General features: G+C 49.0%; 1 protein-coding gene and 1 long non-coding RNA gene across 4 annotated transcripts; one reads left to right on the top strand and one right to left on the bottom strand.

The window, feature by feature from the left end:
• Positions 1-201: 201 nt before the first annotated feature.
• Positions 202-5,691, bottom strand: LOC122376379 (dimethyladenosine transferase 1, mitochondrial-like). 3 transcript variants are annotated; one of them, XM_043356209.1, is made up of 6 exons: positions 5,575-5,691; positions 3,824-3,944; positions 2,754-3,621; positions 2,292-2,467; positions 1,625-1,870; positions 202-948 (listed from the first exon to the last, which is right to left on the bottom strand). In XM_043356209.1, exons 3-6 carry the CDS (start codon positions 3,091-3,093, stop codon positions 709-711), a joined length of 1,002 nt encoding a protein of 333 aa, XP_043212144.1. In that variant the 5' UTR covers positions 3,094-3,621; positions 3,824-3,944; positions 5,575-5,691; the 3' UTR covers positions 202-708. The 3 variants fall into 3 exon arrangements, with proteins under 3 accessions (XP_043212144.1, XP_043212145.1, XP_043212146.1); XM_043356210.1 differs by having other exon boundaries at positions 5,649-5,685; XM_043356211.1 differs by lacking the exon at positions 202-948 and adding an exon at positions 1,033-1,170 and having other exon boundaries at positions 5,575-5,681.
• A 4,429-nt stretch (positions 5,692-10,120) lies between these two features.
• LOC122376380 lies at positions 10,121-11,138 on the top strand. Its single transcript, XR_006255621.1, has 2 exons — positions 10,121-10,569; positions 11,037-11,138. It is a non-coding gene; the product is annotated as an uncharacterized LOC122376380 (long non-coding RNA).
• The last annotated feature ends 1,610 nt before the right edge of the window (positions 11,139-12,748 follow it).

The following is a 12,748-nucleotide window of genomic DNA, read 5'->3' as shown; positions in this document are numbered from 1 at the left end:
TGCCAAGACGAAGCGACTGCAGTACAGCCTACATTCGGGAGACTGCCAACTATAAAGTTGCTAGAAATTATGATCTTCTGTTCACTGGTAAAACAGACCAGCATCAGAATACTCTTGTTTACGAGACCAAGCACAGGCAATGCCGTTTTTCGTTAGTTTACATCAGACGATATTTTGAAGTCATTCACATCAAGACAATCGTTAAACATGCCCTTGTATTTTTTTTTCAGAGAGTCTACATACAGACGACACGCGGTAACTCTAAAGTGGACCATCCAGCTGGAGCTGAACGGTTTACACTGAGCAGGGACCGAGCCTCCAGAGTACTCTGTAACGATAGTAAGCTCCTTCGGCCCGTCCGTACGCTGCGTACAGTTCAGTTTTATTGAAATTGATGTAAACATTACGGATTATGTCGACTTGGTGAGTTTTGAGGGACCCAACAATTTGGACGTCCACATTAAAGAACTGAATAACATTTCGATGAGAAATGAAAAACATCCCAAAACTAGCTGAAAAAGTATTTAAAAAAAATGTGCTGAAGAATACGCTCAGAAATACCCACATCTATCTTATAATTACATTTCAATCTTATCAAACATCTTATCAAACGACTATCACAAACATCACCGTTATTCCCCAAAACGGAGCGGCGGTTCTGGCACACAGCCCTCCTAGCGCTGACGCCAGCCTACAGCGCCACCTACGCTACAGTGACACCCCCTGGGCCAGGTCGAGTCCGCCGTGTTTGCCGTGCAGCCTGTACTCGTACTGGGCCAGCTGGGGGTGCACGCTGCAGATGTCCAGGTAGGCGCGGCACAGCCGACCCACCTCTTCGACAGTCAGCTGGAAGGGCCGGCAGGCCGGGTCCAGCTCGGCCAGACGCAGCGTGTCGGCGGCCAGCTGTCGGCGCACTGGCTCCGGGTACAGGGTCTGGGTGCCCCGCAGCTGAGGGAGGAGCGGAGGGCACAGGTCAGTGACCCTGTACACAGCTCCGGGTACAGGGTCTGCGTGCCCCGCAGCTGAGGGAGGAGCGGAGGGCACAGGTCAGTGACCCTGTACACAGCTCCGGGTACAGGGTCTGGGTGCCCCGCAGCTGAGGGAGGAGCGGAGGGCACAGGTCAGTGACCCTGTACACAGCTCCGGGTACAGGGTCTGCGTGCCCCGCAGCTGAGGGAGGAGCGGAGGGGACAGGTCAGTGACCCTGTACACAGCTCCGGGTACAGGGTCTGGGTGCCCCGCAGCTGAGGGAGGTACGATGGGCACAGGTCAGTGACCCTGTACACAGCTCCGGGTACAGGGTCTGGGTACCTCGCAGCTGAGGGAGGTACGACGGGCACAGGTCAGTGACACGTGGACGGGTACAGCATGGAGCAAGACGAGACGGACTGCATGTGAAGCAGGTGGTTTGCAGGTGATAGGTACACACGGGAAACAGCAAAACGCCCACATAAACTAAAACTCTGAACACATTCACCATCAACCAAATTCATAAGCATTATATTAAAAAATTGGCATTATGCTCCAACTTTGCACAGCGATTGGCTCAATGGTCCCTTATCAATAAATTCACATCGAAATCCCAAACCACCTACACCCACCCCCCTTCCTAGTTCCAACTCACAATCGACTTCTGCCTCATATTGAAGAGTCCTCTCGCCACCTTCTCCAGCGTCTCGAACGGCACGTCCACGCGCGGCTCTCGGAGTGGCGTCAGCACCACGACGCCCACGTCCACGTCCGGACGTGGGGTGAACACGTGTCCGCCGAGGGTGAACCGGTGCTGCACCTGACAGAACGCCTGGGCTACCACGGAGAGCCGGCAGCGCTGATCACCACCCGCCTCCGCGGCCAGACGCTCGGCTACCTCCTGAAGCAGGGGGGGGGGGAGGGTGTGAGGGGAATGTGAGGGGGGGTGCCATGGCCAGACATGGTGAGTGGGAGGCATACATTGTAAGTGCATGATAAAATACGGCTATGAGCAAGCAAACAAACAAGGAAAACAAACAAACAAACAAACAAAGATCTCGGGAACATGCAAAGGGGAACCATAATCATTATATTATTGAGATTTATAGCAAAATTAAAATTAGCCGGGAAATATTGATTCGAGAGACCAGTCGACGCAGTTATTGTATCTTTTATCTCGCAACACCCTCCAGAAATTGCCCTCCTTTCCTCTTTATACCTTCATTTTCAACTCCTATCGTATATCCAAACACCACTACCCACGCACCCATCATCAAACCCACAGGACTCCTCCTCCCTCCCCAGTCCCCAGCCCTCCGCACCTTTTGGAAGGTGAGTGCCATGCGGACCCGGCCGTGTTTCCAGGCGCCCTGCCGTTTGGACACGTCCCGCAGCCAGCGGACCACCAGCGGCGTGCTGATGCTGAACGGCAGGTTACCCAAGATGTAGGCAGACGTGCACGGCTCCTCCCACGGCGTGGGACTCACCGGGAACGCCGCTGGGGGAAAAACGCGACGGTCAGTGACGTGGGGGGCGAGTGAGGAACCACTCGGTATGTTCACTTGAAATCATGGAAAATCGTTCCATTCGCTCCTTTCGCTGAGTGCAGAAATCGTAAGGCGTATCAAGCAGTGATTGATGGTCGAAATTAATCATGAATGACGACATAGTTCCCCAAAACAAAATGCGGACAAACAGTACTGTGGATACAATAAGGCTTTTCATAACATCCTAAAACCAGCGGAACGCTCCGCTGCAGTGTCCAGCTCTATGACTTCACTCACCTTCCATATCATAGAGGAGCACGTCTCCTGCCACGATGCGTACTGGACACGGCTGGGCGGCCTCCCTGAGCATCAGCAGCGCCGGCAGGAAGCGGGTGTCCTTCTCCACGAGTGTGACGCCGGCGGGCCGCTGCGCCAGGATGGCCCTGGTCACACTGCCCGGTCCGGGCCCGACCTCACACACGTGCGCGTCCCGCAGCGGGCCGGCAGCGCGCGCCAGCCGGGCACACACGCCAGAGTCCAGCAGGAAGTTCTGAGACAGCTGCTGCACTGCACGCAGACGGTACAGACGCAGCAGATCGCGGATCGAGGGCAGCGGCGGCAGACGCGGCGTCGCCATGGCAACGGCCGAGACGCCCACCGGAGATTGGTCGGCAGCGGTGGATGATCAACCAATCGGCGGCGGTGGTGGGGTCAGGGTTGATACACTCGCGGTCAGGTCAGTGACAACACAGGGAGTAAGTCCTTTGTATTAATGTTCACCGCCGGTCCTCACACTGTGACGTCAAAAACCATTCACCAGCTTCTCTCAACAGTTCAACAATCGCGCACACGTGACTTCAGAAGCTCATCTCGGTTCACGTATGACTCATCAAAACGTAACCGACGTGTCATCCACTGCACCAGCTAACAAAACAATATCCAACAGACTCGACCTCTCGCACTTCACAGTTCACTTCTGCTTCGTTTTCCGGGCGCTGACGCAGCTCTTCAGTTCTGCTTGGTCTGCTGCTGACGCACCTCCTCGTCCAACGCGTCCAGGAAGGTCTCCTGGCGCACGGCGTACATCGAGTAGGCGTAGATGCTCAGCAAGCCGGCAGTGATGATACCCGCAGTCACCTTCGAGTTACGCCGCATACGCGCCAGCCTGACGAGGAGAAAATGACGGCGGTGAGAACAACCGAATGCAGGTCAAACGATCGCAATTCATCAATGAACAAAGACAAGATTAGAGGGAAAAGATGAATTATAGGGATGAAGTATGAAAGCTTACATGGAATAAGCACACAACATACCGATTCTTTTCTCTGTTATCCAATCCCTTTTTCTTAAAAAAAAAAAAAACTCGCCTGGTCAGTCGAGCTTGGTTCATAGCATCCACCTCCTGCATTAGCTGACGGGTGCGTTTGTCAATGTTTTGGCCCTGCTTAGCGAAGTCCACCCGGGGCATCCGGTCGCTGTCACCCATCGCTGGAAATCATGAAGTACAATGAGGAAAGAAACTGGCTATTTCACAGTCGTCAGTTCAAGTGACCTGTAAAGCATGATGTTTTTCCCAAAAAGTATGCTGCTTACTATTAATAAAACTGATGCCTCATGAACTGCACACTACTTGAATGCAATCAATGAATGCAGGCTTACAGGCCTTCACGGATATGGAGATATAGATATCTCCATGTCTATATCTGTCCCGCAACTTAGGTGGTAGGTGGAGCATTTAGCTCCCAGTAGCGACAGCTCTGGTCTGAGTGCTTTATCGTTTCATAGGTACACAAAATTCCTGACACGGATGACTTGTGGTTGGGAGGAGCCACAAAAGCCAGTTGTAGGCCATTGAGCAATACGATGGCAATTGGCACAAGAATTGATCCTCATTGCAACTCAGACTGGTAAACATCCATGCACTACGCCGGGCGTCCATGACACCCTCATGCGCCGAAATTCAGTGCCAGTAATTTTGTGCTGGAAATTTCTATATGATTTGAGCCGAAAGTTTGATGCTTATTTGCGCCAAAATTAAGCCATCTAAAAGCACATGGGCAGTGTGCACACCTACAAACCCTGGCTTTACAAAGCATTTGACAGTGTTCCGGGGTCATGTTTTACGATACAACGCAACAGCGCACTACCGAATACCGATATCGTGGTATTTGGTTTCCATGGAAATATCAACAAACTTAGACGCCCTCCCATGTTAGAACATCTGAATTTGTTGATGTTTCCACGGCAACGTAATACCACGGTGCGCGTAGCGCACTGTTAGTAACATCGTGCCATGAAACAGGGCCCGGGCCAGAAGTTCCGAAGCCAAAAAAATCAGAGGAGCTACGTGTTCGGGCCTCGGGGTGTCTCGCAAGCTGCGGGTACCCACCATCCTGTTGCCATAGTAGCGGGGTGGATCGATAAAAGTACCGATATCGGTAAAGCTGGCGTCACCGTAGGCGCTAACAGACAAATGTGTAGATGAAGTCTGAGTAAAAACATAATCTAGCCTGACCTGACCTTACCTACTAACCTATGGCCTACGATTTACCAACCTATATACCTACCGTAAAGTGGGGCTATTTGAAACGGATTTTACAGTTTTTGGCCTCTCCCTTTAAGACGGTTCATATTTCTTATAGCATGTAAATTGCAAAAATGTAGTTCTCCGTAAGCTCTTTCATATAGGTGCATTTTGGTTCAGCTAGTAATAATGATTAAGGATATTTTTTTAGTTAAAGCCTGTCTCAAATAGCCCCATAGGGTGGGGCTTTTATCAACAAAATCTAATTTTAAATGCAGTACCATCAATCAAACAGGTACAGTGCATGAAATTGAGCCATGCAGTGTTAACTCTGACTCCGAAGTCGGAGTCGGTAGGTACCTAACATTTTGGCAACTTCCGACTCCGGGCAGAACTGTCGACTCTGATCGACTCCAACCCCAACTCCGCAGCCCTGTTTGGCATAACATGCATCTTTCCATTCTGAATGGCATCAAGATTGAGATAATCACAACACACAACCCTTCAGATGACACAAACTTGGATAGGACATTTATGTGTTTATATTCTCTGAATAGGTAATATAGACCCAACACTAATGCAAAATAAATTCACCTTTTAACAAAAGTGTACAACAGCTCCAAAACCTTAACAAAGCACTAAATCCATAAAATCCAAAAAAGACACACCGGATATAGGGCCTTGCACACCGGGTCAAGGCCGTATAAGAGAGGTAGAATCATCCCGCAATTTCCAATGGACCGGTCGCTAAGCATTAGCGTGACGTCACTGGTGGAGACCGCGCGGCGCCCGGCTCCAAGCCGTATGTCGGGTACATTTGGCACTTTATCGTTGTTATTACTGAACGTAACGAGAACTAATGACTCTTAATAACTTGTTTACCCACCTAAGGCTGATTTCCTTGCCGATACATTGCCGACCCGAGCCCCAGGGTTGACAATCTTGGGATATGGGTCGGATGGGCGACCTCGCGACGGGAGAAGGAACGATTGCAATTGTTGTGTCCCGCACCGCCGATTGCATTCTCTGTCTGCACCTGGAGGGGGGGGGGGGGGGCAGGGGGCACGTGCCCCCATCGGATCAGGGGGCCTCTCGGGCCCGAGGGGCCCTGCGACGCCAATTGGCGGCTGAGGGTCCACGCCGGCATTTTCGACTCAGAAGGGCCCCACAGGGCTCGAAAGAACACCTTATGTGCTCCGAATAGCCACACTTCTCTCCATAAGAGTCACACACCGGCTTTTTATTGTCCCTTGTCGGCATTCGAGGGCCCCTTGCCGGCCTCTCAGGGCCCATTGGCGACCTCTGAGGGCCCTTACCGGCCTATCAGGGACCAGCAGCTCTAACTAGGGTTCCACACACGCCTGTGATGACCCCCTAAACCAATGGTTGAAGGCCCCCACAACGGCGCCTGCGAGGGCCCTCACCGGCGGCTGTGAAAGCCCCAAACCGGTGCCCAGCTGAGGGCCCCACACTGCCACCTCTGAGTTCAACCGGCACCCCTGAATGAAGTCCCAAAGGCCCAAACCAGTGCTTCTTGGCCATCTATTTATCGGCGGCTCTGAGGGCTGACCGCCGGTGCCTCTGACGGCCCCAGACGGGACCTTCGCATCGGACGGCCAGTGGCCACTCACCGGTGACTTTTGAGGGCCCCACACCGACGACTCTGAGGGCCCCCAGCGGCGTCTGAGAGTACCTTGCTGGTCTCTGAGGACTCCCGGGCTCCTGAAGACACCGCAGACCTCTTGAGGGCCCCTTGTCGGTCTCTGAGAGCCCCTGTCGGCTTATAAAGGGTTCGAGCCAGCAGCTCCAAGGGTCCCACACCCGACTGTGATGACCCCACACTGCAGTGTCTCTGAGGGCCCACAATGGCAACTGTGAAGACCCTAACCGGCGCCTCTGAGGGCCACACACTAGCACCTCAGAGGGCCTACAGCGGCACCTCGGGAGCCCCGCACCAATGCCTCTGAGGGCCTCACACCGGTACCTACCTGTGAGTGCCCACACCAGTGCCTCCAAAGGCTTCATTACCGGCGGCCCGAGGGCACTACACCGGTGATTTTGGGGACCTACCGAAGGCACAACACAGGCCCTTACGTCTCGCTGAATTGCTATCCCAATCCCATGCCGGTAGCAGCCCCCCCATGGGTCAGCGGCGCCGCGCCGGTGTCGGTGCCGGGGGCCAGCGCCATCGGGGCGGCAGTCGGCCACGTGCACTCAATGGTTAGCGCTTAGCACCGGCGGCTAGCGCACGCCCGGCGTGTTATCGGCCGTGAGCCGCTCCAAAACGGCTGCAGTAACTGGTCGATATAGGCAGTAAGCAGATGAGGAGATGCAGGTGGATTGATGACCGGCAAGCTTTTGTGCTCGAGGGCGAAGGGTCGAAGTCGGCTGCTAAGCCGTGAGCGGGTTTTATTATATGCCGGTTCACTATGACCGTTATCCGGGTCCTGGTACCCTGACGCACTCTTGGAGAGCCGAATTATAGCAAAACTCCATCCACGACTGTATCTATACGGCGTACGCTTTTGTGAAAACGTCTGCGTTTGGCCTTCTACGGGCCCGGCCGGCCGGCCGGCCCCGATTGGCGATCCACCAGTGACGTCACTGGTAGTGTTAAGCTGATTGGCGAATAATACATGGGGAGAACCGGGACGACATCCCCCTGCACCGGGTGCACCAAGCACATTTATGTCAGGCACAGATTCTCATTATTCAAATATGACGCAACAAAGACATTTTGGTCTATGAATTTCTTTACTTGACTGTTTTGGTCCTATTTCGTCAGATATTTTGTTTGCTTGTTTTCCTTGTTTTTTTCATTTTGCACTTAACTTTTTCCAATTTTTCATCTTAACTGCCAATTTAAGCAACTTCTAAATATTGTATTTATTCATTGAAATAATAGCTTGGCTGCAAAGATCAAAGTAATGATCTGTTTGAATGATAAAATGCAACCACGTTTTGCCTTCATCTTATTTATGCTTTTTTTCATGAGCACCGTAATGCTGCTCTTTTACGAGCTAATTGAACTTTAACAGTTGCGCAAATTTTCATTTTTCAAGATAAAAAAGGCAAATGAATGTTGAAAAATGAAATTGACTGAAGACGTCATCAAATTAACGACTGGGGAAAAGTTTGAGTGAAATGCACACTAATGTTCAATGCAAGGCGAATAGCGTTAGTGAAGACAATAGTTTCTTATGAACTACGAACCAACAGCAGCGTTGAGCTGATCAGGCACCTGTAAGCAGCTGATTACAACAAATTTATGAACATGATATTAAGCCCTATTTGAGAGCCCTTGCCTTAGTCGCGTTTACATAGCATTTTTTAACGAGTCAAGGACGAGGCTCTAGCTCTCATTTATTTCGCGATAATTTCAACCAAGGCCCTATATACATTTCAACGCAGTGACCCTTGCATATTTAGATTGAGATGGGATAATTTTTTTAATTGTAAAGCACCATTGGCAAGGCTGTATATAGGCCATTGGCAAGACCATTGGCATCTTTTGCAACATAACGGGTGGAGCTATAAGCTTGCAACAATCCCTATACGTAAAAGGGGCGTTTGTTAGAAGCAAAAAAGGAGAGTGGATCCCGTCAAGGTTGTATTGGTATAGAATAAAGATGTCTAAAGATGTGGATAGTGTTTGTATATATCTATTTATAGCTAAATATATCTATGGGTGCGTAGTCACTGTGTACTAAATAGTCATTTTTTCATTTTTCATAAATGGAGATCAGGACTGTATGGTATGTTGTAAATTGTGCCAAAAATCCTTTTTTAGCCTGTTTGACTTTACAAACTGTGGTGGATGCTGGTCACTGATTTTCTTTTTAATGACTGATTCAATGATACTCTGGCAGGTGACCGTCCCGGAGAGGTGGCCGCGGGGCGTATTTCCTAATCACAGCAGTGTGCGTTCCTGAATGGACCAAAAAATTAACAATGTATGTTTAAAAAACTATAGGTAGCCAGGGTAGCCTACAAATCTAATAATTCAAGACCTGCAATAATTTAAAATAAGATTTTTAAAAAGTTCCACAATTCGTGTTAAGGTCTCAGTCAAAATATGTGTGCTCTTTTAGGTACCTTCCCTGAATTTCCACCCTCTGGCATTGTTTTGTTAGTTGTAACAGCTGGGCCCTGTTTCAGCACATTGTGCTAGATGATACTACCAAGTAAGTATCAGTAGGTACTCAGTTTTCAATTTCCTTGGAGATGTAAGCAGAAGTACCAAGTTTTGCTGGTGATTCCTTAGAAACCAAGAACCGATGCTTGGTGTCACAGGCAGTGCCATGAGCTTAAATAGGGCACTGTTCTAGCACAGGAATCAGCAAACTTCAGACTTGCCCCTGCTGGCTGAATCCAGCTGCTGTGCTCCAGCTCAAGCTTGTGTCTCAAGACTGACTGCTGTTTGGCCCACAGCTGCTGGTTATGACAAACATTTCAATCTAAAACCTGCTTACTGGCCTAGAGACCATCCAAGAATGTAAAATTATTAGTGTTCCTCAATATCACACAAGGTTACCCAGTTCAGCTGCCAAATTGAAGTGTTTTTCCCACCTTAGTTCGAGTAAGCTGCCAATGCTAATCATACTAAGTTCCCTGGCCAATTGACCAATCCTTGCAGCTTTCATCGTTTTCTTGGTATGGCCAAGCAATGGTACAGACCTCTGATGTAGCACTGTGTTCCACTGCAGGAATAAAAAGGAAAAAATCATTTTGTGATTTGTGTTGATTCAGGTTCTTGAGAAAGTCATGTCATCAGCATGATCTTTCTGCCAGCCCATTCTTCTTCATGCAAAACACCAGAGGCTTGATCATTCATCTATCCATGTATTTCAATGTTGTTGGGTCATAGGTCATAGGTCAATTTAATGAACTGCAGGAAGAAAGATTGCTAGAACCTTAAGTTGTCAAGCTTGCAATATGACCTTTGAAGTCAACATGTCCTAAAGCCCCAATAGACAAAGTTGTCAAGCTTGTCTGGCCAATGTTTGTAAGCTAGCAGTAATATTTAAAGGTAAGGCATGGCTGCTGATAAATGAAAAGTTGTTTGCTATGGCTAATGCGTTGATGTCATAAACATGTAGCTAATGAAAGCATGCAAGCTTGAGCCAGGGAATGCATACTTTCTAGGACTTTATATTTTAAGGTCGCTGATTGCTCCAAAGCCATTCCTGAACCTGAGTTATTCCTTAAGTAATCCTGTTCAGCCAGGATGTGGGCACTGATAAATCCTGGACATTGTTGTCTCTCACAGCCCTGTACCCAAATCTAAATCTGATATTGGGTGCATCAACAATCCTTAAAAATTAGTAACTGTTTTAACCCAAGAATGCTAATTGTTATCATCAAAATTTGTTTTGCATTCCACATGCAAGTTAAATGTTTGTACTGAACTGACTTTCTTCCTCATTGCAGAGGGGACCTGCAGGCTTCTGTGAAGAGTATCCGGAATAACAGACCTTGGGTTACAAAATTATGAAAGAGAGATGCAGTCGTCAAGATCTGACCAATTAAGTGTGGACTGGTATTTCCCTAACATTACGAGGGCAGATGCTGAAACTCTGCTGAAGAAAGGTTTGCTGACTACTGTTCTGTTATGTCATGTTTCTGTCACCAACTATCATGAACACATACGAGTATACTGGAGTGCATGCTGGAAGACTGATTTGTCAGTGTCAGCTCCAAGCTTTTTAATGTTTTCCTCACTTCAGTATCGATCTTTGGGGCAGTCTTCATATTTTAGTAGCCGCGATTATTCCGTCGTTTGCACCCGAAATCGATCTTTGGGCCAGGTGAACCATGGTGAATAGGTCAACTCTTACACACATGCAACGGGCTGCGCTAGGCGCGGGTTATGACATCGAAACGCTCGGTCAGTTTAAACACTCGAGCTAAATTTCAATATGGTTTAAGGTTACATAGCCCTAATCTCTGTTGCAGTGTATTGCTGTGTATTGCAGTGTATAATGCTGTTGCAGTCCATGCTGTGTATTTGTATGTATATCCTTATCACTTGACCTTCCTTTGAACCGATGTTGCAGGCTCCCCGGAGGACGGCTTTTTCCTGGTGCGGGACAGCACCTCGGCACACGGAGACTTTGGCCTCTCGGTGTTCGTAGGCGGTGACGTCATACACTATCAAATACGTCACCATGGCAGCGACGCCTTCTACTCGCTTGGTGAGTATGAATTACGTGCATGAGTCATTGCTATGAGGTTTGTATTACCATGAGGCACGCTATTCGTTCACATTAACCCATTTATGCCCAGGAATATTGACCATCATGAAAATCGACGAAATCAAAATATGTTATGCTCCTACCAGGGCCTTGCATGGAATCGAAGATAATTTTTACCTGCAGCAAAAGTTTTTCGAGAGAAACGTAAAAACATGCGTTGCGAAATCGCAACGAAGGGCACACCGGGCGCCATCAGCGTTGCGAAAACGCAACGACGGGCACATCAGACGGACATAAAGTACACTGAATGGCCGTATATGCTAATATGTTTTGACAAAACATCAATCAACCGTCGACAACTATTGCTTGAAAATGCGGAACCCACATCCCGTCATGCTCTATAACCCGCCTAAGAGCCTCAGTGATGAAGCATAACTTCATGATTCGCGAACGGGGAGATGGCAACACGGTCATTATCAACCATTTACTTTGTCCTTGCTGTTCATTTAAAGTTGTGGTCGACACGTATCCAGGGTGGTGCTTTCTTTTTGGAAGCTAGACAGAGCCATTACCCCCACCTATCAGACCCCACACTGAATACAATTAAACGGAGGATTGGGAGTAAACCAGTGCCTCACGTATGCGCGTATATCCGCAATCATTCTTAACCACCCTCCTAGGAGTAAAGTTAAATTCCATTGCAGGTTAGTCGTACCCACTCTCAGCAAAAAGAAAAAAGGACCGATCCGGCTCTAACAAATTGCCCGCGTAATGCGTAGCGCATCACAACAAATCGACTCCCAGCTTATCATGTTTACACCTAATCCAAAATTGTCATGGCCCCACTCTCAGCGACCTTCACGTGTAACCTCTTTCTCGAGACAATGCCAGGACAGAATGGTGATTCGATGTCAATCCGTCCTTCCCATCTTCCGGATAGTTGAATCCTCCTCCACGCCTCAACCCCCTGTTCCGGGCTGGACCGGCAACGTATATCGCAATCGGGCAGCTCACATAGGAGCGCGCCTGTAGCCGGGTGCAGTGAGTACTTGGGAGGGGGAAGGGGGTGGGTCATGGGTGGCAGCTGCCCACTGGCTGGGCTCAGTCTCCAGTCTACGATTGACCGTGTCCGCTCAGACAAATGTCTCCCCTAATTCCAATAATCCTGCTAGCTCTAAAAATGGTCTGATTAGATAAAAGCCTATCAAAGTAAAAAACAAGCGTATACTCCACATCAAGCAGCTTATGAATCTATGCGAGTTATGAATCCTAAAAATATTTTTTTCCAGACGCCCTCATTACCCCTGCCGAAGGGCTCAGCTACCCCCAGAGGGAACCCACTATTTTCCGACCCTCAGTTATCTTTTCTAACGTACAGTTACGTACAGTTATCTTTGTAAATGTTGGTAGTCAGCAGATTCTATCCAGAGAATGGCGATGCCTATCTGTCGCCTGATACCAAATACATCCCCGTTATTCATTATATAGCACAATGTACATAGTAATCCAATTCCAAAGGACCTAATTATCTCTCAGCTCCGTTACCATCACCGATTGTTTGGCATGGGTCCTCC

This window comes from Amphibalanus amphitrite, unplaced genomic scaffold (assembly GCF_019059575.1).
Source record: "Amphibalanus amphitrite isolate SeventyFive unplaced genomic scaffold, NRLGWU_Aamphi_draft 002119F_arrow, whole genome shotgun sequence".
Lineage (NCBI taxonomy): Eukaryota > Metazoa > Arthropoda > Thecostraca > Balanomorpha > Balanidae > Amphibalanus > Amphibalanus amphitrite.
Note: the sequence above shows the minus strand (reverse complement) of the source record. Positions and strands in the feature narration are given on the sequence as shown.

Bases quoted from the DNA above. Each gene is read 5' to 3' on its own strand.
- LOC122376379 (XM_043356209.1), bottom strand. From the start codon at position 3,093: ATGGCGACGCCGCGTCTGCCGCCGCTGCCCTCGATCCGCGATCTGCTG. The intron at 2,468-2,753 runs GTGAGTGAAGTC...TTTTTCCCCCAG, and splicing joins GCTCCTCTATGATATGGAAG to CGGCGTTCCCGGTGAGTCCC. The intron at 949-1,624 runs GTGAGTTGGAAC...CTCCTCCCTCAG, and splicing joins ATATGAGGCAGAAGTCGATT to CTGCGGGGCACCCAGACCCT.